General features: G+C 44.9%; 2 protein-coding genes across 6 annotated transcripts in view; one reads left to right on the top strand and one right to left on the bottom strand.

The window, feature by feature from the left end:
• Nucleotides 1-24,780, top strand: part of LOC148454266 (uncharacterized) — a 195,658-nt gene that overhangs the window by 47,362 nt on the left and 123,516 nt on the right. The window lies entirely within an intron of this gene.
• LOC148454269 (uncharacterized) lies at nt 1,388-21,945 on the bottom strand. 5 transcript variants are annotated; one of them, XM_088461116.1, is made up of 7 exons: nt 21,847-21,945; nt 19,525-19,674; nt 18,766-18,957; nt 18,255-18,333; nt 18,038-18,135; nt 5,774-5,933; nt 1,388-3,378 (listed from the first exon to the last, which is right to left on the bottom strand). In XM_088461116.1, exons 2-7 carry the CDS (start codon nt 19,600-19,602, stop codon nt 2,522-2,524), a joined length of 1,464 nt encoding a protein of 487 aa, XP_088317242.1. In that variant the 5' UTR covers nt 19,603-19,674; nt 21,847-21,945; the 3' UTR covers nt 1,388-2,521. The 5 variants fall into 5 exon arrangements, with proteins under 5 accessions (XP_088317242.1, XP_088317246.1, XP_088317243.1 ...); XM_088461120.1 differs by having other exon boundaries at nt 1,388-3,375; XM_088461117.1 differs by having other exon boundaries at nt 19,525-19,670; nt 21,847-21,923.

The raw sequence follows: 24,780 nt of genomic DNA, 5'->3' as shown, positions 1-24,780 counted from the left end.
TAGAAGGTGCTAGTTAAATGTTAAGTAGAATCTGATTGGTTGCTATGGGCAACATCTCTTCTAAAATTCACTTCTAAAAACTCTCGCTTTAGTAAATTTGCCCCTTAATGTGCCAATTGAGGATATGGGCTGATGCACATTATCTCATATGTAATATTCTCCAATAGAGATTTGTGAACTAGTATAATGGTTCCTTGATGAAGCCGCCAGCAAAATGCGCATCGGGTCTATGCTAAGGGCCCCGCTCACTGCGTGTTATAGAGAATATGCCGCCTACGGCTTAGATGATGTACACATGCTGGGCAGCAACCTCCTGTATTTACATACAAATCAACTTATGCTCTGTATAATTATAGCATCCACATAGAGCGTGGTGTCCATGAGCACCGATGTAATGTAATACACATAATACTCCTCTGCTGTCCTCATTTGCTCCTGCTGGGCTCTCATCCTCCCAGGTAATCTGCCTTACTGTGTGCTATGGAGCAGTCAGTCTCCCAGCCCTCACAGGGACACAGAGCTTCCCTCCTATCTTCTGTTACTGTACAGCAAGTGTTGCAGGCGGTGAGTGACTGTACATACCGTGTGCTGGATGAGCTTGTGGCATTGCAGGTGGTGAGTGACTGTACATAACGTGTGCTGGATGAGCTTGTGGAGCTGCAGGTGGTGAGTGACTGTACATACCGTGTGCTGGATGAGCTTGTGGAGCTGCAGGTGGTGAGTGACTGTACATACCGTGTGCTGGATGAGCTTGTGGCATTGCGGGCGGTGAGTGACTGTACATACCGTGTGCTGGATGAGCTTGTGGCATTGCAGGCAGACTTACACACTGTGCTGTGACTTGCTCACGTTAGGGGAGGGCGTGGGGAAGCCCGATAATCATCACCCTGCTAGTGAGATAAATCCTCCTGCTTCTATTCATCCCTGTATCCTGTTACCTATGCTGCCTGATGGATTACCCTATGTGATACATTGTATCTTCTCTGCTGGATTACAGATCATCCGGGAGGGAGGAAAGTGACTGTACAGCCTGAGTCTCAGTCAGCTAGGACGCTCTGTCTCCTATGGCCCTGTTACCTATGCTGCCTGATGGATTACCCCTGTGTGATACATTGCATCTTCTCTGCTGGATTACAGATCACCCGGGAGGGAGGAAAGTGACTGTACAGCGAAGTATCAGTCAGCATTGCCATGTGGAATTACATATGCCACATTTAATGTTTCCTGTCTGCCATGTACACTTATTTTTTTAAAGTACAACATAATAATAAAATAAAGTGCAATAAAAATGACTCAGATTCTCTATGAAACATCTGTGTTGGGATCACCAATGAATGTGAAGTAAATAGACATGAGTACAGAGAATAAAACGCTGATCAATATTGAGGGATTTGGAATAAAGAATTTATTATCACAATATATAACGATATACAAGTGAGAAAGACACGTATATATACACATAAATATGAGCAAGTAATGGTAGGGCCGTACGGCTCAGAATTTCCTTATTACACACGCTTCATTCTATATTCACATCTCTAATTCTTTCCTTTAATATCTCACTGACTGTATATAATCTATTCATGTTACAGCTAACAATAAGTTATATATTATACATGTGCATCAATGACAGACAACCTCTTCTAGTTCTTCCTTGGTGTTAGCAGAACAAGGCAGTGACCCTCCTGATGAGTAGAGTAATCCATTGGGAGCATTGGTGTAACGAGAAGACAAGTGTGCCTGCTGGGGTGCCTGTAGAGGGAGTTGCAGCGGAAGCTTGCTACCTTGCCCAGACTGTCTTCTTCCCAATTCTCTATCCTGACCTGAGAGTTGCCGTCTGACCCGGTGAAGAGTGATTCTTCCTTCCCTGGGGCTCTCTCCGCTTGAGTCACTGGAGGTATATATTGGGGGGCTAAGCTGCAGTGGTAAGAGGTGGGAGACTACCGCTCACCGCAAGTGTGTATAGAGGGGGGCGGAGGGGACCAAGCTGGTGCATGGGGGGGAACCTCTGCTGACCGCAGGTGTGTGTTAGTATATTCATGTGTGGTGCCAGGGAGGGAGGGGGGGGCTGGCTGCATTTGTATGAAATGCTATTACTGGTACTCAAAACGGAATCAGTGTGTAATATTTAATCCCAACAGCAACAGCCCGGCAGAGGTGATAATCCTGATCGTTCATTAAGATAAGTATCGCTAACCTAACACCCCCCCCCCTAACCTTCCTTAGGGGCTCCTACCCCCCTCTAAGTGCCTAAACCTAACCCCCAACTTCCCCGCAGCCTAACCCTAAGTCTCCCGGGGGGGGGTGCCTAACCCCCAAGTCCCCCACGGGAGCCCCTTAACTTCGATCAGTATGCCGGGCATCAGGCTCCCAGCGAAGGTAAAATGACAGCTGTCGGGATTTCGACACCTGTCATTAGAGCCTAGCCGGGATTAGACAGTCGGGATGCCGACGGTCGGCATTTAGACCATCGGCATCCCGACTGCATACCCTCAAAACACAATAAATTAGCAAAAGAATTTTAAGCATTTGAATTGCTTAAAGTATTGTGTTTTATGTCTATCAGCTCATTTTTTTTATGCATTATTTGATGTGTAACAAGATTTGATTTCTGTGTAAAACATTTCCCACACTCAGAGCATGGAAATGGTTTCTCACCTGTGTGACTTCTCTGATGTCTTACAAGATTTGATTTATGTGTGAACCATTTCCCATAGTCAGTGCAAGGAAATTGTTTCTCACTTGTGTTACATCTCTGATGTCTAAGTAGACTTGATTTTCTTGTAAAGCATTTTCCACACTCAGAGCATGGAAATGGTTTCTCACCTGTGTGACATATTTGATATCTAACAAGATATCTTTTGTCTCTGAAACATTTCCCACAATCAGAGCATGGAAACGGTTTCTCACCTGTGTGACGTCTCAGATGTATAACAACAGATGATTTATAGACGAAACATTTCCCACACTCGGGGCATGAAAATGGTTTCTCACCTGTGTGACTTCTCTGATGTGTGACAAGAGCTGATTTATAGACAAACCATTTCCCACACTCAGAGCATGTATGGTGCTTTGCACTGGTCTTAGTTGGTTGGTCATTAATGACTTTTGTGTTCTGTTGGGGATCTATGGAACAGGAATACATTTTATCTACTGCATGAGCTGTAATAGGTGTACCACTATCTGAGGTATCAGGAGAACATTCCCCATAATCAGAGGGATCAGATGACACATGTGCACTGTGAGGTGCTGGATGTATAATTGTGGTGTTAGGGGTTTGTCCTAGAGAATCTCGGGTGATGTTGTGATCTTCTATGTCACCATCTGTAGATAAGATGAGATGTCCCTCTGAGATCTTCCTTCTGTTACATCCATCTGCTGGGAATAAAATAAATATATGAAAAAAGTATTGTTTCCCTGTAACATGGATAGTTTTCTAATAGGGACTACGGTGACAGTTCCCCAAATTAGTAACAAATGGGGAAGTTCCGTTGTGTCATGGTACAATGTATAACGGTCACATATTATACTATGCTATAATTATCACAGGGGTTACATGTTTATTCTAATACAAAACATAAAGACAATTGTTGTCGGCTTTGGCGTCACCACTACAAACCTGGGTACATCTAGCAATCCAAGCACAAGGACGTAAGCAAAACATTTAAGCTTGCAGCCCAGTATCAAGGTTCCTGCAAGTATCTATATTGTATATACAAACACCATTACACTGCTGGTAACGTGCTCACCTCCCAGATCCAGAGGCTAACGCCTAAACAAGCATAAACTAGTGAGCCACACCCAAAACAGCCTCATATCGGCATGATTGACAGCATTCAGGACTTTAGGCACAATTTTCAAACAAAATAAAACAGGCCAGTCCTGGATGTTACTCATACGTTACATGGTACCAGCCGCGTGGCAGTAGGTTTTTGTTTCACACTTAGCTTCTGTAGCTGAGAGACAAGAAAGATGTAACTACAAGTTAGTGGTGTATGAAGGATCATTCATAGAGTAACTAGCAGAATATTAGGAACTCCTGATGCCGGATTACAAGCTTAAATGTTTTGACCAAAATATGAACAAATCCCTATACTGTCCTTTCAGTGTTCACAAATACGCGCTATAGAACGTATTTTACCCGCTATTGAGCAATGGGGACTCACTTTTAAAAAGTAGCCGGGTCCTCGGGGACGCGTTGTGCTGTGGCCAATCCCTGACAGCTGGCTGCAGCAGTGCGTCCCCCTGAGAAAGACACAATGCTGTCTGTTATTGGCTGCTGCTGTGGAAAGCCATGCTGGGATCAAGTGTATGATCCCTGCATCGGCACAGCATCCGTGCCGGGCGCTGGGATAGTGTGTTTGTTCCCAGCGCCGGGTAAGCCACCACGGCAGGTACCTGGTGAAGGGGCCACCTGGTCCCTTCCACCAGCGTCAGTGGTAAAGTGGCGGCGGGAGAAGCTTGGCCCCAGGCGGAAGCTAAGCGGAGCTCACTGCCCAGAAGCGGCGGTTGTTTGGCACTGGCCACGAGCCAAACACGGCTCGCGGTCCAGCAGCCAATAGGAGGCAGGTGTGACGAGCCAAACGTGGCTCGCCACGTCACAGCCCCGCCCACTCACGGTGTCTTGAATCAGCCGCCGCTGAGCGGGAAAGTTCAGTCCGGTGGTGGAGGGGAGGAGTGAAGACCTCCCGAAAACGAGAAGAGCGGTGCGGCAACAGTTCGGGCGGCCGCGCAAGAGGCCAGAAGACGGCGTGATCAAGGAGGAAGAAAGGAAGAGGCGGTGCCGCTGGCCAGGATGGGCCAACGGCAGAAGACTGAAGCTGAGGACCGAAAAGGACTGCGGGGATGGAAAGAAAAAGAGCTAACGAAGCACCCCCCGCAGCCTCTTCCACCTTACGGGTAGGCGGCCTTCGGCTACAGTTATTTAACCCCTCCCTAGACCACCAGGGTTGTCGGGCACTAGGCCCTTGGAATAATTTCAGGCAATAGGCCTGTGGGTATATAGGTGGGCACAAGGCCTGGGCTACATAGGGGTCATAAGGCCCAATTGAAGGTGTGAGTGACCTGGGCATTAGGCCCAGGTCACCAAAGGGCAAATAGGTAGGCCAATACTGGGGGCAATGCATAGAGGGTAAACTACTGGGGGCAATGCATAGTGGGTAATATTGGGTGCAATGCATAGAGAGGTAAACTACTGGGGTAAGGCATAGGGGGGATTACTACTGAGGGCAATGCATAGGGGGACTACTAGGGGTAATGCATGGGGGGATTACTACTGGGGCAATGCATAGGGGGATTACTACTGGGGGCAATGCATGGGGGGATTACTACTGGGGCAATGCATAGGGGGATTACTACTGGGGGCAATGCATAGGGGGATTACTACTGTGGGCAATGCATAGGGGGATTACTACTGGGGGCAATGCATAGGGGGACTACTAGGGGTAATGCGTAGGGGGATTACTACTAGGGGCAATACATAGGGGGATTACTACTAGGGATAAAGCATAGGGGGATTACTACTAGGGGTAATGCATAGGGGGATTACTGCTCGTCTGGAGCATCCACAGGATGCTCCCCGGGTACTCCAACAATCCTGGCTGCGGGCATACTGCTAGCCAGGAGCAAGGGCCGGTGGAAGGCGGTTAAAGGTGCTTCCCACAAAGCCTCTGCAACCTGTGCGACAGCACCAGTTGCCCATAGCTCGCTACAGCCCTGTGTTGTAGTGCAAGGGGTATGTGACTCTTTTCTTCAATAAGTCTTTATTACTCACCTGTGCTGATATCTGTAGGGATTTCCTCCTCCTTACACTGCTGATCACCACTCACACTCGTCTCTTCTTCTCCCTCTATATCTTCTGGCTTCATATCAGTCACATACGTTTCTTCTTCTCCCTCTATATCTTCAACCTTAATATTAATCGTAACATCAACCTAATAAATTACAAAACACAAAAATATAAAATACATCCTTTTAGAAAAAAAACCAACTGAGGAAGCCACAAACTTGTGTTGAAACACATCCTACACCATTATTTATACATATTTTATTAATTAGAAATGTATGGAGATTATAAAGAGGTTAAATAAACATGCCCGATAGTGTAATATTATTAAAGTTGCAACCGGTGCTCAAATCAAATGTGCGTACCAAAAGAAAAAAAACTTTAAATCTTATTAGAATTCCAAATTGCAAAGTTCACACTGAATGGGATGGACTCAGGATGTCCTCAGTTGGATCAAGTTAAAAGAGCTCATTCCAGCCCATAAGGGAGAGGGATAATATAGTATAGTATTTCCTTCATATATATTATGGCAAATATAATAAAGGCTGCGTACCAAATGATTCTATATTTATAGCCTGCAGTAACGTCTTTCCAAAGATCTCCTAGTACCCCTTTTTAGTACTCCACAGGAATGTATATGATGAGTACACATGAGCTATAGGGACTTCCTCAGGAGTGACCACTCCTGAGTAACGCGTTTCGTCCTATAGGGACTGTCACAACCGGGTAATGGGACTACCTCTGATGAGGTTAAGAACAGGTTAGGATATTTGTAGGGAAAAGACGGGGGTGACCGACTAAGTCTCCCAATTGCGGCCAAACCCAGGTTTGGCTAGACCTGCCCAGATGCGCTGAGTCTAACTCACTTGGTGGTTCTCTCCAGTGACCCCTCCAATTGGGATATGGTTTTCGCCGCTCCAAGTAAGCAGGTCGCAGCCCTCTGGACAGGTACTTGGGAATGACAGAAGACTAGGATAATATACTGAACACGACTAACACAGGGAACACTGGAAATAACACAGAGGAATGGCTTGTACTAAAACACAGGGACTGAATACACAGGGATGCTCCAGAAAGGTACTGGAAATGCAGAGATGGAGATATACTGAGATTCCAGAACGGAGTACACAAAGATGCCACTTGGGGCGCACTGGAGGTGTGGACAACTTGTACTGATGCACAATGGTGCGTACTTTGTACACGATGGGGACGCACCGGCAGATGACCTTGGAATAGTACCTAACGATGTGTACTTGTACACAAAGGTGCGACTCCGGACGCAATGGCAGAGGACTTGAAAGGATGTACAGTGGTGTGTATCTGTACACGCAGGATGAACTTGTACTGAAAATGGAGATTTGAATACACGGAGGTGCACTTGAAACACACGGGATGAATTGTACTGGACACGGGGACTGGATACACAGAGGTCCAACTTGAGACACACAGGATGAATTGTACTGGACATAGGGACTGGATACACAGAAGTGTGACTTGGGAAACACAGGATGAATTGTACTGGACACACAGAGGTCACAGAGAACAAACAGGAAACAAGGAAACACAGAGGGAAGGAATACAGCCTCTGGAGAATAAGACGGTTGTCACAAGGAATGACTACGTGCAGTCATACAGTGATGTTGATCAGCAACTTCCTGTTGCAGGAGTAGGACTTAAGTACCCCTAGGCAGCTGGTCATTGGATCATGAGATCAGCTGGGAGACTTGCAGTGCTGCCATTGGAGGAGACTGATCAGGTGAGATGAACCAACATGGTTGCGCCCATGCCTGCTAACACAGGAGTCAGGACACACGCATGGAAGTCCTAACGGACCCCGGGGAAAATCCTCAGCCATAACCCACCACTGCTATTGGCGTCTGAATGCCTTGGAGCCTAAAGACACCAGTCCAGCAGTGAGTAAAGGCCGATCCCAGGCCGGATCCTGACAGGGATTTCTTCAGGAGTGACCACTCCTGAGGAAGTCCCTATAGGACAAAGGGCCTCATTCAGAGGCAGTCGTAGAATGCAAGCGGTCGTTCTGAAACAGGGCGGCCGCTTGCATCCTGAACGGCCGCCTCCATGTCGGTTGTTAGGCTGTGGGTTAACACCCACAGCTCTAACGACCGACAAGGGTGATGGTCGCGATGGTCAAGACCATCGGGGCTTACGACGAGACCCTAAGGTAGGGTCTCATCAACCTTAAGCCCCAGGGAGCTTCCTGCTCTGATCGAGCAGGAAGCTCCCCACTGACATCACTGATGATGTCAGTGGGGCCGCCCCCAAATGGCAAGCGTTCCGACAGGAACGCCTCCGTTTGGCCAGGCACGCCCCCGGCCCACCCAGCAAACGGGGCGAGCTGTCACTCAAAATCGACAGCTCGCCCCGTCTGCCATGACCGACTCTGAATGAGCTCCAAAATGTGTTGAGATCAGCTGACCCAGGCTTTCTATTTGTGGACATTAGCCACTTACCTGGCACGGTGTATCAGATACGACTATACCAGACAGGGCTTTCACTGACATGGTCGGATCTGATACGACCAGTCAGAAATGCATCACAGTGAAAAGCCATCACAGAAAACACTTGTTAGGGAAAACAGAAAAAATACTTAGCTAATAGTTTCCATATAAACTGGGGAGCCAAGCTCTGAACCCAGTGACCAGCCCCAACAGCTGTTTCGGTTCCTCCTTCCTCAGGGGACTGCTGTGAAACTACTATATCCATGAGTCGGCTTATAAACCCACACTGCATCAACAAGTAATGCAACTCACCTGGGTGATATAACACCCGGCAGCTGCGTCATCATGTGTACAGGCGAGCCGCCTCTCACGGCACAGGTCGCGTCCACTGGCCGCCCGGCAGCATACATCAAACCAGCGGACGGAACCAGAGTGAACGCACAAGTGCCCCGGGGAAGACAGCATCGTTCCCTGTCACCGGAAGTGACGCAGCGCAAACAACGCTTTACAAAACAAACCCCATAACAACATCACACATAAAACAAAATAGACAGTGCATGCATCGACTGATAGTGGTCACTCCTGCAGAGCGGGCCATACCACATGTAGGCTAGGAAGGCACCATAAGGCATTAGCCTGTTAGCGGAACCAAAACATCCCCACTAATTTCTGGGGAAACTAAAAAGGTTCCGAGCCACCGGATGTGATGTCATCAACACCTAGGTAACCACAACCTGTAATATTCTCAGTAGTAAACATTAATGGGTTGCTAGGCAACCTGCTTTAACCCTATTTAACTTAGAAAAAGGTGGCAATTAAACAAATGGCTCAAGTAAAATAAACAGTCTGTAAGGTCATGGTTCCTAAATAGACGTATGGTGCATAATATCTAGCAATACTATCACAAGGCATACACAATTCATCCACAAAAAAAATTAAACATATTTCATATAAGAAAAAACATATATAGCAGCATATATGGAATAGATGTGGAGACACAAAGTGAAAATAGGAAGGCATTGGTCAAATTGTTCAAAAAACCAAAACTGGTGGAAAGCTTATTTAAAGGTACAGTCTTGTATAGACCTTTACAGTCTTATCGGTCAAGGAAACAAAATCCTGGATATAGAATTCAAATCTCTATATATCAAAAATAAATAATAGAGTCCTGAAATGAATTGAGTTCACAAGAATGGAGTGAGTAAAGACTCTTCATTCAGCCCGTGGGGCACCATGGTTCTTATGCCGATCACCTCCCCTTCTCATGGGTGGAACATGGGCAATGGGCATAAAGAGGAAGTAATTAATGGTGTGACCATATGCCTCGCAACAGGTGGTGTGTTAGGTTCACTTTTAACAGCAGCCTTTTTAATAGAGGACCGATGCATGGCAATTCTTTCTTTAAGCATCCTGATCGTTTTGCCCACGTAGATCATTTTACAGGGACATATGATGATATAGGTCACAAAACGGGTTTCGCAGCACATACGGTGTCTCAACTGAAATAATGTCCCATTCAGTGGGTGTGTGAATGTTTTCTCCATTTGCATAAACTTGCAATTAACACACCCTGCACATCTAAAGGCACCATTTTGCAATTGCAGCCAATTATTCGCTTTATTGGCTCTCGGCTGATATCAGAACAACTTATTAATTCCTTTAAGTTGCGGCTTCTTTTATAACAAAAAAGTGGTGCTTGCGCACAATAGTCCTTAAGGATCGGGTCAGTTTGGACTATGTGCCAGTGTGTAAGGATGGCTTTTCTTAAAACTCCTGAGGTGATGGAGTAAGTACTTGTAAATACCATTTTGGTACTAGCATCGTCCTTTATGGCTGGAGTGAGTAATTCATCTCTATCCAGTGCTTGGCATTTGTGTATAGCATTACGGACTTCTCTGAGGTCATAGCCCCTATCTATAAATTTCTGGCCCATCTGTTCCAACGCCCCCAATAAGTTCTCCTTATTGGATGTAATCCTGACCACGCAAACTAATTGAGAGTGAAGTAGCCCACGTTTCAGGGGTTGTGGATGGAAACTCATTGCTGACAACAGCGTATTTTTGTCTGTCGGTTTTCTAAATATTTCAGTAGAAAAACTCTCCTTTAATGATCTTAATACAAACATCAAGGAACTCAATTTTTTCTTTATTACATGTACATGTAAATCGAATGGAACCAGGTATTGTATTCAGGCCCTTATCAAACTCATCCAAAGCACATCACTAGTCCAAAGCATAAACAGGTCATCGATGTATCTTACGTAAAATGTAATAAATGGAAAATTAGGGATTCGCCACGATATATCTCTTTTCATAAATGTGCATATATAGATTCGCGTAAGGACTATTGTGCGCAAGCACCACTTTTTTGTGATGGCTTTTCACTCATTTATAGGACTTTATTAAATATTTTGCTATTTTTTCAAATGGAGTGCTGGCTGACATTTCTACCTTGTGTTATACAAGTAGTAGATGGAGGATTATATATATATATATATATATATACACACACACACACATACATATACACACACACACACTACATACATGTTGAATTTTCCATATCTGAATTGATGGGGACCAGGAGCATTTCGGATTTGGGATTTTTTTTCAGTATTTACAATATGTGGGGGTCTGGCTTGCGTTGCGGGAGTTCAGCGGCATTGATGGCGGGGTGTGAGGGTCCAGCGGCTTCCGTGGTGGGGTGCGAAGGGGACCAGCAGGGGTGTGGGACCATCGATGGTTTGCGAACTGATGTTAAGGAAACATCGGTGGCTGTGGCCTCAAACAATCAATGGTTTCTATAAATAGTTGAACACATCGGCCAAAATTGCAATTTTATGATATACAGCGTTTTAAAAAATTATTTTTTAAGAAAATTGTGTGGAATACGTTTTAAAATGATGTTCTTGACCTAATTCAGTCATAAAAAAAACCCGACAATTTCTGAGCGGTTTATGGAAAAATATTTAGTCAGTTAAGTGGTTAATACATAAGAGGACTGGGCACCATTCTAAACGATAAGCGCACTTTTATCTTATATCTATTTTTATGTTTCCTAAGTTTTCTTCCTGTGTTATTGTATGCAAATAAAACCAGTGTTAAAAATGTACTGATGGGGGATCATTTGTCTTTGATTTGAAGCTCGTGTGTACTCATCATATACATAATATAGCAATATTTGGTACGCAGCCTTTATTATATTTGCGAAATATAAAAATGAAATGCTGCGCACAACCTGATCCCTATTATGAGATACTGTGTATCTTTGACAGCTATATAGGGAATTTATTGATTGTAATGTAATGATGTAATGATTCTAATCCATGCACAGATAATTTACATTACAAATGCATATAGGGTATCTGTGGGGGAAATCCACACTAAAAAGGGGGTGAACCCACCTAATCCTTAGTGAGCCCACAGTATCTCAATCAAAAGTCAGTGATCAGTCAATCGGTGTCCCGTCAGTCTCTTCTTGTTGAGAAGGGGTGACTAATTACCCAAGTCCTTTGTTTGTTGTCTAGATCGTCTTCTCAGGGCTTGGAGGTGGCTTGCTTGAGCAAACGTCGAGGATCCCCTGGACAACAGGGGATACTTACCCGGGAGCTCAGTCACCTGTTGTGGAGGGGGCGGCCGCGACCTCGGTTCCCAGGAGCCCTGACCGCTGTTGCCTCACCCGTGGCCACAGGTGCACTCCTACAGCACTGACGCGGGTGTGTCCCCTGGATGCAGGTACACCGCTCGCTGCCTGCGCTCTGGCAGGGCACCACAGAGTAGGGGATCCTCGACGTTTGCTCAAGCAAGCCCCACCTCCAAGCCCCGAGATGACGATTAAACCGGAAGTCAGACATCCATAAGTGCAGCAACACACCATAAAGAAGTCTTCGCCGTTTACACAAAGTGCACAGGTCTACTGTTAAACCATTATTTATTATATTTGCCACAATATATATGAAGGAAATACTACACTATACTATATTATCCCTCTCCCTTATGGATTTGAATGAACTCTCTTAAGGTGATCCAGCTGATGACATCCTGAGCCAGAACCGTAACAAGACTTTTTGGTGCTTTGTGCCAGAAAGAGCATTGGCGATCCCCCCCCCCTATTTTTTAGGGACATAAAAATAAAATGCGCACCAGAAAAAGGGCCATGGCCTCATGGGGAAGGGCCAGAAGAGATAGGGGAGGCCAGGAGATGCTGGGGATAAATAGGGACATAATATAGTGCACCTGAGAGAGGACCATGGCTTCATGGGGAAGGGCCAGGGAAGAGATAGAGGAGGCCAGGAGATGCTGGGGATAATAGAAGAGGAAGCTACAAGTGAGAATGATAACAGGAAAATTGACAGAGCCAAACAGCGCCCCCTGCCCTGCAGTGCCCTGTGCCATGGCACTGGCCGCACTACCCTAGTCACGGCCCTGTCCTGAGCCCATCCCATTCAGTGTGAACTTTAAAATTTGGAATTCAGATAAGCTTTAAAGATTTTTCTTTTGGTACGCACATTTGATTTGAGCATCGGTTGCCACTTTAATTAATAATATTACACTATGAGGCGCATGTCTTATTAACCTCTTTCCAGAACGGCCTTATCCGTCTGCCAAACGGGATCTAATGAAGACTGTGGCCACCTTTCATTTCAGGGATCAGTGACTTTTTTGTGCTATTTGAGCACTTTATGTATACACTTATTTTTTATATAATGTTTAACAATTAATTTACTCTGAGGGAATTTGTGATCGTTCACTGTCCTTACACCTACACACACATATATATATATATATATATATATATATATATATATATATATATATATATATATATATATATATATATATATATATATATATATATATATATATATATATATATATATATATATATATGATCAATAAAACTTTTCCAAAAGACTAAGAGTCTCCTGACACTAGTGTGGAAAGAGGATACCACCCAATTCATATGACACATGCACAAAAAGAAACAATATTCTTGAATAAAACTACGGAAGGAGGGTATGTCCGTATCATGGTTTGGAGGACACAGTTACCTGATACAGCTGAGACTATCAGTTACCCCTTTTCTGCGAGTGGAGGATCCCTGACACTGCACATACCTGGGGAGGGGGGAGAAGAGTGGTGCATTTAAGGGAGTAGAGGAATACAACTGAAAACCTCTCCAGAAATATGTCATTGGGTGACAGTCCCATGTACAATGCAGGAAGGAGGTGGACAAGTCCCTGAGTATGAGGGATATACTGCCAGCTGCTGCTGAACTAACAATGTGCTGCACTACAATTACTAAGCAGGCGTTTTCCTGCTGCTGAACTAACAATGTGCTGTGCTACAATTACTAAGCAGGCGTTTTCCTGCTGCTGAACTAACAATGTGCTGTGCTACAATTACTAAGCAGGCGTTTTCCTGCTGCTGAACTAACAATGTGCTGTGCTACAATTACTAAGCAGGCGTTTTCCTGCTGCTGATTGAGGAGTGTGAGCAGAAGTAACATTTCTTGTGCTACTGAGCGATTGTCAGCATCGGCTGGAGATAATTCCTCCACTTTTATGTTAGGCATTGCTATAGAGAAATCCTACTAATTAGCAATGTCATTTATATGTCTATTTAATTATTGTAACAATATAGAAGGAAGAATAATTGGCACCTTGATGACTCCCTCTTACAACATCCCTCCGCTTTGCTAGAAATAAAATTGGCAGTGACCCGCTACTTTGAAGAGAATACCTCTCCTGATATTACTCCCAGTATCCTTTGGGAAGCCCATAAGGCTACTATACGTGGTTTTCTTATCTCTAAAACCTCAGCGGTCAGGAAAGCGTCTGCACAAGAAATTCATTCCCTTGAGTCACAAATCTCAGTACTTTTGATTCAACATAAGACATCCCCTAGCGCCTCTGTGCTAACCCAAATAGAGAAACTACGAGGTCAGCTTAATGCCCTTCTGTCTCGATGCGCTGCGCTTATCTTGCAAAAACTTCGTCAACGCTTTTATGATAAAGCTGACAAAATTGATTCACTATTAGCCAATAAATTGCGGCGCAGGCAGGCAGGCATTGAGTGCGATAGACAAACTGCACTCCCCATCTTCTGATTCTCTTACCTATGATCCCGAAGTTATGGCTGAGGAATTTCTGAACTTTTATAGCTCCCTTTATAACTTATTAGATCCTCCTCTTGCCACTTCTGCTGGAGCCGAGGGGGTACGCTCATATTTGTCCTCTACCTCCCTGCCTAGTCTTTCAGAATCCCAATTAAATATTCTTAATGACTGTATTTCAGATGAAGAGACAGTAGCTGCCATTAGATCAATGCGTTCCTCTGCCGCCCCTGGACCCGATGGGTTTTCAGCCCAATATTATAAGCTATTTGCAAAGGAACTTGCCCCACATCTTACATCTTTATTTAATGATGTTTTAGAGGGCGCTTCTTTTGCTCCCGATACGATCCGGGCCGATATGGTGGTGATCCCCAAACCGGATAGTGATCCTACTCAATGTATTAACTATAGGCCGATTTCATTACTAAAGGTTGACCTGAAAATTTATGCTAAAATCTTAGCGACGCGGTTAGCTCCTTTGCTATCTTATTTGATACATCCGGATCAGGTTGGTTTTATACCTGGACGTCAGGCATCAGATAACACTAGACGGGCTATCGATTTGATACACTCTATTCATAAGAGGAAACTCCCCTCCTTGATTTTAGCTCTAGACGCGGAGAAGGCTTTCGACCGCATTTCCTGGCCCTTTATATTTGCTGTCCTAGACAAAATGGGTTTCTCGGGCAAATTTTTAGATGGTGTCTCGGCGCTCTATCGTTCCCCCATGGCACGGGTCTCGGTTAATGGTGTTTACTCTTCTAGTTTTGGGATCACTAACAGTACTCGGCAGGGTTGCCCCCTCTCTCCCTTAATATTTGCACTTGTTATGGAACCATTGGCTGCAAGGATCCGTTGTAATAGCTCTATTTCTGGAATATCCACAGGCTCATCTGAATATAAAATTGCATTATATGCCGATGATGTCTTAGTTTCTCTCACTGACCCAGCCCAATCCCTAAGTTCACTTCTAAAGGAAATAAATTTATATTCTCAACACTCGGGTTATAAAATTAATGTTTCCAAGACTAAAGTTCTCGATTTCTATATCCCTGCTACCCTAAAACAAACCCTTGAAGCCATTCTGCCCTGTACCTGGCATAAAAAGAAGATCAAATACCTTGGTGTTTTCTTAACCCATCATTATCATCAGCTATTTCAGGCAAACTTTCCTCGCCTGCTAGATAGTATTAAGTCTGATTTGTATGACTGGTCCAATTATTTTATTTCTTGGATAGGCAAAATTCATTCTGTTAAGATGAGCGTTCTCCCCCGACTCTTGTATTTATTTCAGACCCTCCCGATTTATATTCCCCCCTACGTTTTCAAATTCCTTCAGTATCAGACTTCATATTTCATATAGAACCGGAAACGCCCGCGGATCAGACTAAAGCTGCTTCAGCGTCCCTCCAGGGGAGGAGGTTTGGGCATTCCTGATTTTAAAAAATATTATTATGCTGCGCAGCTTTCTCACTGTGCTCAGTGGTGTAACTTTAATGCAAGGAGGGTCTGGGTTGCTATCGAAGCCGAGGAATTGGGACTGACCACTGTATCTTCCCTGTTATGGCTATCTAGGATTCATCGCCCCCAGTTAGTTTCTTCCCACCCTGTAATTTCCCGTTCTTTAGCAATTTGGGACTTGGTTAACAGACGGTTTAAGTTAGCTCCAAGCCCATCCCCTTTGATACCATTACTCCACAATCCCATTTTCCCTCCAGGCTTACACAAATCATCCTTTACTGCTTGGTCATTGGGTGATATTTACTATTTAAATGACATCACTATAGATAATAATTTTCCACAATTTTCTGAAATTCAAGATAGAGTAGCAATTCCATCCAAAGATTTTTTTCGCTTTTTACAAATTAGACACTTCCATTCTAAAATTAGTTCAATTTTGATTAGTAGACCTTTGACCTGTTTTGAGTCTATATGTTGGAGACGTCCTTCCACTAGGGGTCTTATCTCTACTATTTATTCTTTATTGGGGGAGGAGGTCAGTCCTGATCGGGACTCTCATGAATTGGCGTGGGAGCGTGATCTGGGGCACCCTATAGATGCTGAGGATTGGACGGAAATTTGGGACAACGCCGCTGCCAGTTCTATCTGCGTCAAAATTAAAGAAAATATCTATAAATTGCTGTATCGATGGTATTATGTGCCTTCGTGCCTGCAAGTAATGTTTCCCGATGTTTCGGATAGGTGCTGGAGGAACTGTAGTGGCGAGGGCACTTTTTTGCACATTTGGTGGACTTGTCCCAAACTCACTAGTATATAGCAGGAGGTTGTTGATCTTCTCTCGTGCCTCTTTGAGACCACTATTCCCTCTGACCCTCAGCATTTTCTTCTCCCCTTATATCTGCCCTCCCTATCACGATATCAGAATAAGTTATTCCGACACATAGTGTCCGCTATGACCTACCAGATAGCAGCGGATTGGAAAAACCCTGATCCTTCTCCTATGCAGGTAATACTATCACGGGTTTGGAACATCTACAAGATGGACTATATGACTGCTATATTACATAACTCATCAAAATCTTTTGATAAGGTGTAGGGCCCTTGGTTGACACACCAAAATATTCCATCTCCATTCAATATTTAACCCTTTTTTTTTTTTTCTCTTTTACATCTAGATTGAAGGAATGCCTTCCCGTTTAGAGTCCACCCACCCTTATCTCCTTATATCTACTTTTGTTTTTTTTTATAGTTTTTTTCTCTACTACTTTTTGATGGTTTGCCACACCGTTGCTGTGAGATATTTTTCTTGCATCTATATTTTGTTTTATAATTAAAAAAAAGTAATTACTATATTATTGTTATAGTTACAGCTTATATTCCATATGCATATTTTGTGCTGTAATCTATGTTTGAATATTTGTCTGTTCTATTTTATTGTGATTTGCTCAATAAAAACAATACTTAAAAAAAAATTAATGACCCTTCTGTCCTTACTCCTGTCTGGTATGTATACTTTTCCATATTATATTCCATGTATGTCACATTCTCCCATGTGGTGATTATATAATAATTACCCTTCTGTCCTTACTCCTGTCTGTTATGTATACTTTATCCTCTCCATATTATATTCCATGTATGTCACATTCCCCCATGTGGTGATTATATAATAATGACCCTTCTGTCCTTACTCCTGTCTGTTATGTAACTGATTCTCCTTCCAGTCTCTCTCCTGTCTCTTACTTTCCAATCCCCCCTATTCTATCCCAACACTTGTCCTATATGACGTCTCCTCTTCCTCTCTCCCTATTGTAGCTATCATAGTGCATGTAAGCCTACATGCACTACATGTAACAGTGACACCCTCCGTCGCAGCTTCTTAGCCGTCCCTCCTCCTGCATGCTATCAACAATCCACATCCGCAGAGATCCAGCTATACATCACTGCAGTAATCTGTCTACGGGAAATAAAGACACCGCCCACAGCGCTCCCCAACAACGCACAGAGACGTATCACTGGGTTCTAGGTATTACTAGGAGTAGGACACAGTGCAGATAGCTCACACCACACACTACAGCAGCTATACAACACGTTACTAATGTCTGATGTCATAGACCGAGATTACACAGTATAATATCAGTGTATAATACACACACAGCTTCTGTACACATCATATAAAGTGTCACTGTGGTATATTGTTGAGACCCTATATCCCACATACCTGATGCTCCTGTGGGGTCCTGTGATTCTCCTCTGTACAATCCTGTGAATAAAGAGAACGGGGACATCTCTCTGGGGTATTTCTGTTACTGGGTCCATCTGTAGGAGACACATAGTGACTGAGTACATTGTATATATGTGATTATCAGGTGATGTGTATATATAGGGGGCCCCCATACCCGCTCTCCCCTGTACAATACATGCCAGTCTCCTCTTACCCAGTGATGTGAGGGGCCGGTGATTCTCCATCATCGCGTCCTTGTACAGACCCCTGTGTTCCTCTATATACTCCCCCTCCTGCATGGAGACATAGACAGTGACATCCTGACACCTTATAGGAACCTCACACATACACTGATACAGTCATCACCCAGACACATCCCCTGGTGTTACTGTATAATGTCCTATTCCCAGCAGTCACCTCTCCAATGATCACACAGACACATCCCCTGGTGTTACTGTATAATGTCCTATTCCCAGCAGTTACCTCTCCAATGATCACACAGACACATCCCCTGGTGTTACTGTATAATGTCCCATTCCCAGCAATCACCTCTCCGGTCATCACCCAGACACACCCCCTGGTGTTACTGTATAATGTCCCATTCCCAACAGTCACCTCTCCAGTCATCACCCAGACACTGTCCCATTTCCAGCAGTCTCCTCTCCAGTCATCACTCAGGCACACCCCCTCGTGTTACTGTATAATGTCCCATTCCCAGCAGTCACCTCTCCAGTCAGCAGCTGAATGTTCTTTTTGGTGAATTCCAAGATATTCAGGTCATTGTGTCTCTTATGTAAAAGTGAGTAAGGTGGAGGCACCGTGATGGGGCGCTGGGTCCTCCTTAGTATACCTGACACAAGGGGACGGCTGCTGGGTGTCTCACACTCACCGGATGTCTTCTTCACTACTGAGTAACCCTGTTTATTGGGGGAAGACACCAAATATCACTGCATACAGTCCCAGATCCCCTCACCTCCCCAGTCATGTCCCTGTATTATTACTATAGATATAAGTGATGTCACTGTGACACTCCCAGATCCTCTCACCTCCCCAGTCATGTCCCTGTATTATTACTATAGATATAAGTGATGTCACTGTGACACTCCCAGATCCCCTCACCTCCCCAGTCATGTCCCTGTATTATTACTATAGATATAAGTGAAGTCACTGTGACACTCCTAGATCCCCTCACCCTCCCAGTCATGTCCCTGTATTATTACTATAGATATAAGTGATGTCACTGTGACACTCCCAGATCCCCTCACCTCCCCAGTCATGTCCCTGTATTATTACTATAGATATAAGTGAAGTCACTGTGACACGCCCAGATCCCCTCACCTCCCCAGTCATGTCCCTGTATTATTACTATAGATATAAGTGATGTCACTGTGACACTCCCAGATCCCCTCACCTCCCCAGTCATGTCCCTGTATTATTACTATAGATATAAGTGATGTCACTGTGACACTCCCAGATCCCCTCACCTTCCCAGTCAGCAGGTAGATGATCTCCATGGTGAGATGCAAGATCCTCTCAGTCCTGTGACTTTCATCCATGTCCATCCTCAGTGAATCAGTGAGAATACAGAACGTGTGACGTGAATTAAATACTTTGGTTCCTCACAGCGGGACTATCTAGGAATAAATAGAATAAATATAATAGACATCACAGAGAACACATGTAACACAGTAAGACATGTAACACTGAGTGACCAGTAAGTCTCCCCTTTCCCCCCAGCCATAGAGCCCTGGTGAGTGTCTGTCAGAGGTTCCTGTGACCCAGCCCCATAAGACTCCTCAGAGGCCGTCACACAACGCTGTACTGTATAAGGTTACACCAATGCTCCTCTCCTGGCCGAGGGTCTTATTCCTCCCAGACACAGATTTGGTGCAATTTGCTCCACGTGAATCTTTTACAAACACATTAATTAGGGATGTTGGGATTTTTTACTTTTGTTTTACATTTATTCCAGAAACGGAGAGAATCTGTGACTATACTGAGGTCATACAGATAACAGGGGTGTGAGGGGAGAGTACACAGGAGAGCAGAAGGGGTGCAGATATGGGGAGAGAAGAAGTAACGTAGGAATACAGAGCACACAACAGGGGGTGTAACAGCTGTACAGAGGTGTCAGTAACACAGGGGAGGGGGAAGGGAACAGAAGAGGTTAATAACACAGGGATTGGACAGCAGGCAGCCCAGGACACACACAAAGGGTTACACAATACAGAATCCCATCAGTCACTCTGCACAAATAATGAAATGACAAATGACCGCAGTTCAGATGTATGTTACATGTGTGACCAGCCTGCCGGCCGTGTGTGTGCAGCGTAGGGTGGGGTGAGACATGTCCTGGGGGATAATCAGTGACACTCTGAGGATCTAGGGACTGTCACAGCCACTGGCTGTCTCTGAGAGAGTCTCTATTGCTCAGGATAACAAGACGCCCTGACAGACAGTCTCAGCTCAGGGAGTGCAGCCCTTTGTTATATGGCCTGTCTGTGTCCTTCTCCCACATCCTTCCCCAGCTCCTGTTATGTATCATCTGGTATATACAGTACATACATGTTATACCTATTATGTGTTATTCCTCGACCACTCATTACTACTCATTATTACTCTGCAGTTGCTGCTATAACAGGACACTACAGGCTGCTCCCTCTGTATAATAATAACAGGACACTACAGACTGCTCCCCCTGTATAACAGTACTAACAGGAATCCACAAGCTGCTCCCACTGTACAGTATTGCACCACATGCTGCTCTCCCTGTTTTGTAAGACAGTGCACGCTGCTCCCCCTGTATAGGACATCACAGGCCACTCCCTTTATAGTAGAACACCGCAGACCAGTTCCCTATATAGTAGGTCCTGTATAGTAGGACACAGACTACCCTTCCTGCATAGTAGGACAAAACAGGCTGCATTTCCTTTGTAGTAGGACACTGCAGGCCCCCCCCTGTAGAGGACACCACAGGCTGCTCCCCCTGTATAGTGGGATACCGCAGGCCATTCCCTGTATGGTAGGATTCGGTCGCTCCTCCTGTATAGTAGGATACCAAAGTCTGCTGCCCCTGTATAGTAGGACACCACAGGCTGCTCCCTCTGTATAGTAGGACACCACAGGCTGCTCCCTCTGTATAGTAGGACACCACAGGCTGCTCCCTCTGTATAGTAGGACACCACAGGCCACTCCACCTGTATAGTAGGACAACACAGGCCGCTATCCTTGTAAAGAAAGACACCATAGGCTACTCGTCCTGTATAGTAAGACACCACAGCCTACCCTTCCTGCATATTAGGATACAACAGACTGCTCCTCCTTTATAGTAGAACACTGCAGACTGCACCCCCTGTATAGTTGGACACCACAGGCTGCTCCCCCTGTATAGTAGGATACCGCAGGCCATTCCCTGTATGGTAGGATTCGGTCGCTCCTCCTGTATAGTAGGATACCAAAGTCTGCTGCCCCTGTATTGCAGGACACCACAGGCTATACCCCCTGTATAGTAGGACACCACAGGCTGCTCCCTCTGTATAGTAGGACACCACAGGCCGCTTCTCCTGTATAGTAGGTCAACACAGGCCGCTATCCTTGTAAAGAAAGACACCATAGGCTACTCGTCCTGTATAGTAAGACACCACAGCCTACCCTTCCTGCATACTAGGATACAACAGACTGCTCCTCCTTTACAGTAGAACACTGCAGACTGCACCCCCTGTATAGTTGGACACCGCAGGCTGCTCCCCCTGTATAGTACGATACCAAAGGCCACTCCCCCGTATAACAATTATAAATACGATTACCTGCTGCTTCTTCCTCCTGGAATCATCCGGAAACTGCAGATATAGAAGACACGCCCCTCTAGATAGCCACGCCCTTTCCTTCTCTTCTCCGTGTAGTTATGGCTTCTATCTGCCCCGCCCCTCCTCTCATGGGGACCACCCTCCTCTCATTCCCCTCAGTGCGGTGATTGGCAGCAGCGAGTAGCCAATCAGGCGGCACAAAGTAGGAAGGACGTCCTGTAACTAACAGCCACCTGCACCTGCCGCTCACAGCTTCATCACTAGAGTAACAGCTGTTTAGTCTCATAGTGTCCTCATGTACGGTGACCGGCGGCCATATTCTTATAGTCTCCCAGTCACAGAGCAGAGGGGGCGGGGCCACAGGGGGTTTAGCTGCCATTTTGTCATAGACATTCCTGACAGCCGGAGCCAGGTAACGTGTCCTGTATATATTATATTATTATTATATAGGGGAGAGGGAACCGTACAGTGATATATGAGGGGAATAACACAGCTCCCAGCACACACTGATATGTGGTATTATTATATAGAGGAGAGGGGACTGTACAGTGATATATGAGGGGGGATAACACAGCTCCCAGCACACACTGATATGTGGTATTATTATTTTATAGGGGGGAGGGGACCGTACAGCCCCTGGCACACACTGATATGTGGTATTATTATATTGGAGAGAGGGGACCATACAGTGATCTATGAGGGGGAATAACACAGCTCCCGGCATACACTGATATACCACACTGATATGTGTGGTATTATTATTATTATATGGGGTGGAGGGGACCGTACAGCCCCGTGCACACTGATATGTGGTATTTTTATATAGGGGAGAGGGGACCGTACAGAGATATATGAGGGGGAATAACACAGCTCCCGGCACACACTGATATGTGGTAATATTATTATATAAGGGGGAGAGGACCGTACGGCCCCTGGCACAAACTGATATGTGGTATTATTATATAGGGGAGTGGGGACCATACAGTGATATTTAAGGGAGAATAACACAGGTACAGGCACACACTGATCTGTGGTATTATTATATAGGGGAGAGGGGACTGTACAGTGATATATCAGAGGGAATAACACAGCTCCCGCCACACACTATGTGGTATTATTATTATATAGGGTAATCATTCCATGTCAGTTCACCCAGGCCATGACTCCCACCGACTCAGCGTTTCATGAAACTTTGTACACTTGATACTAACACATATCTACAAACCCATGTAAAATGTTTCTTCTCTAGCCCTCATAGTTTTTGAGATATAGGGGGTGAAAGTTTTAAAAAAATTGCTTTAAATACCACTCCTGATGCTCCGTTTTTATGTGAGGTGTATGTGGAAAAAGATTCCTATCTCAGTGCCTAATCCGCATATCACTTTGAAATTTTGGCCCTTTGTCAATCAGAATATGGATATTCCTGAAAAAAATGTTTATCAACCTTGCCCGACTTTGACATTCATTATACGTTCCTTTACTTCATTCTTAATAATTTTTTGGTGCTAATAAAAAGGTGGGTTCAATATGCATTATCAACCTAAGGCAGATGAGTTATCATGTCCCTTTTTTTTTTCTTTTTTTTTAAATTGAACCTTAAAGTATATTTTATAAGCCTATGAAAGAAAATGGGATTTTGATTGCCTGTATGAGTATTTTAATGTTTAATTAAAAATCTCTCTTTAAAAATTACCATTAGGTATAATTTTGCTTGACTATGGAGTATTTTAATTTGTATATTTTGGGGGTGTATTCAATTAGCCTGCGATTACACGTTTTCATGGGAAAAACTGCTATTTTACAGTGAAAACCCCGTATTCATTTTGCCGCAATAATTTATCATCGTTAATTTTACCTCAAATTTCACTTCACCTACTATAAGCAGGTGCAAAGTTGGGGAACATACCTATTTTAATGTAAAAATGTCGGGATTTGGTTCAGAACCACTGGGACAGCTACCCCCCATCCAATGACTAATTGGGCACTTTGACGTTTTTAATTATTTTTAATTGGCCAATAACGACATGTCGTTTTTGGGTTAAAAGAGTGCACAGTTATGGAATTTTCGGTTCAACTATGGGACAGGTATATTAGGGCGCTTTATGAGTGAACCAAGTGTTTTTAGTCTTGCAGGTGGGAGTAGTCAGTCTTTTCTCTTTCTTCCACTAGGGGACACTGGAGGTGCTTACGCTGGGGTATAGAGGCTTGGATAGCTGGAGCTGGCACTTTAATTAATTTAGAAGTGTGAAGCTGCTCCCCCTCTATTCCCCACCAGCCCTCAGTTTAGAAAATGTGCCATCGGAGCTGGTCACAATTTGCTGTGCTCCAGCAACACATATGTTTATTGTTTTCTTTTATTTAGGATATTTATTTATTTTCCTACATCTTTTACATTTACTAAGTACCCTTCGCCACCTCTCTAAAGGTGGGGTCCGGGTACCTGGCGCCCTGTTCTTAGAAGAACAGGAAGGAGTGCACAGGGCTTATTAAAAAAGCACTGACAGCTCCTTTATCGCCACAGCACATCTCTAACACAAGAGCAGAGTGTGCTGCAGCTGAGAGAGCCGCTGGGGAGCGCAGTGAGTATGGCTGCGCGTCTCCTCCCTCCCCCCCGCCGGCGTCTAACCGCCCTATGTTGTATACAGCACTATAGCGCTGCTTCACTCCTTCAGTCGCGGCGAGCGAGTCTGTGAGAGCTGGGCTCCCCCGTTAGGCAGTGGGCAGCCAGGTTAGCGCGGCAAGCCTGGATGAAGATGGGGGCGGAGCTTAGCAGCGCGGGCTGTCTCTCTACAACGCTGGTTAGAGCAGCGCTATGCTCTCTATCTAACAAGTCTCCCCTCTCCCCGTTAGTTTACAATGTAGAGGGGCTGACAGGTGCCGCAGCCAGCGTTACACAGGCGCCCCTCCCCCAGCTAGTAGAGCGGCAAATAGCGG

Source organism: Taudactylus pleione, unplaced genomic scaffold (genome assembly GCF_031769625.1).
Source record: "Taudactylus pleione unplaced genomic scaffold, aTauple2 ptg001018l, whole genome shotgun sequence".
Lineage (NCBI taxonomy): Eukaryota > Metazoa > Chordata > Amphibia > Anura > Myobatrachidae > Taudactylus > Taudactylus pleione.
Note: the sequence above shows the minus strand (reverse complement) of the source record. Positions and strands in the feature narration are given on the sequence as shown.

Bases quoted from the DNA above. Each gene is read 5' to 3' on its own strand.
- LOC148454269 (XM_088461116.1), bottom strand. From the start codon at position 19,602: ATGGACATGGATGAAAGTCACAGGACTGAGAGGATCTTGCATCTCACC. The intron at 18,958-19,524 runs GTGAGGGGATCT...CCCAATAAACAG, and splicing joins TCTACCTGCTGACTGGGAAG to GGTTACTCAGTAGTGAAGAA. The intron at 3,379-5,773 runs GTGAGTAATAAA...TTTTATTCCCAG, and splicing joins CCCTACAGATATCAGCACAG to CAGATGGATGTAACAGAAGG.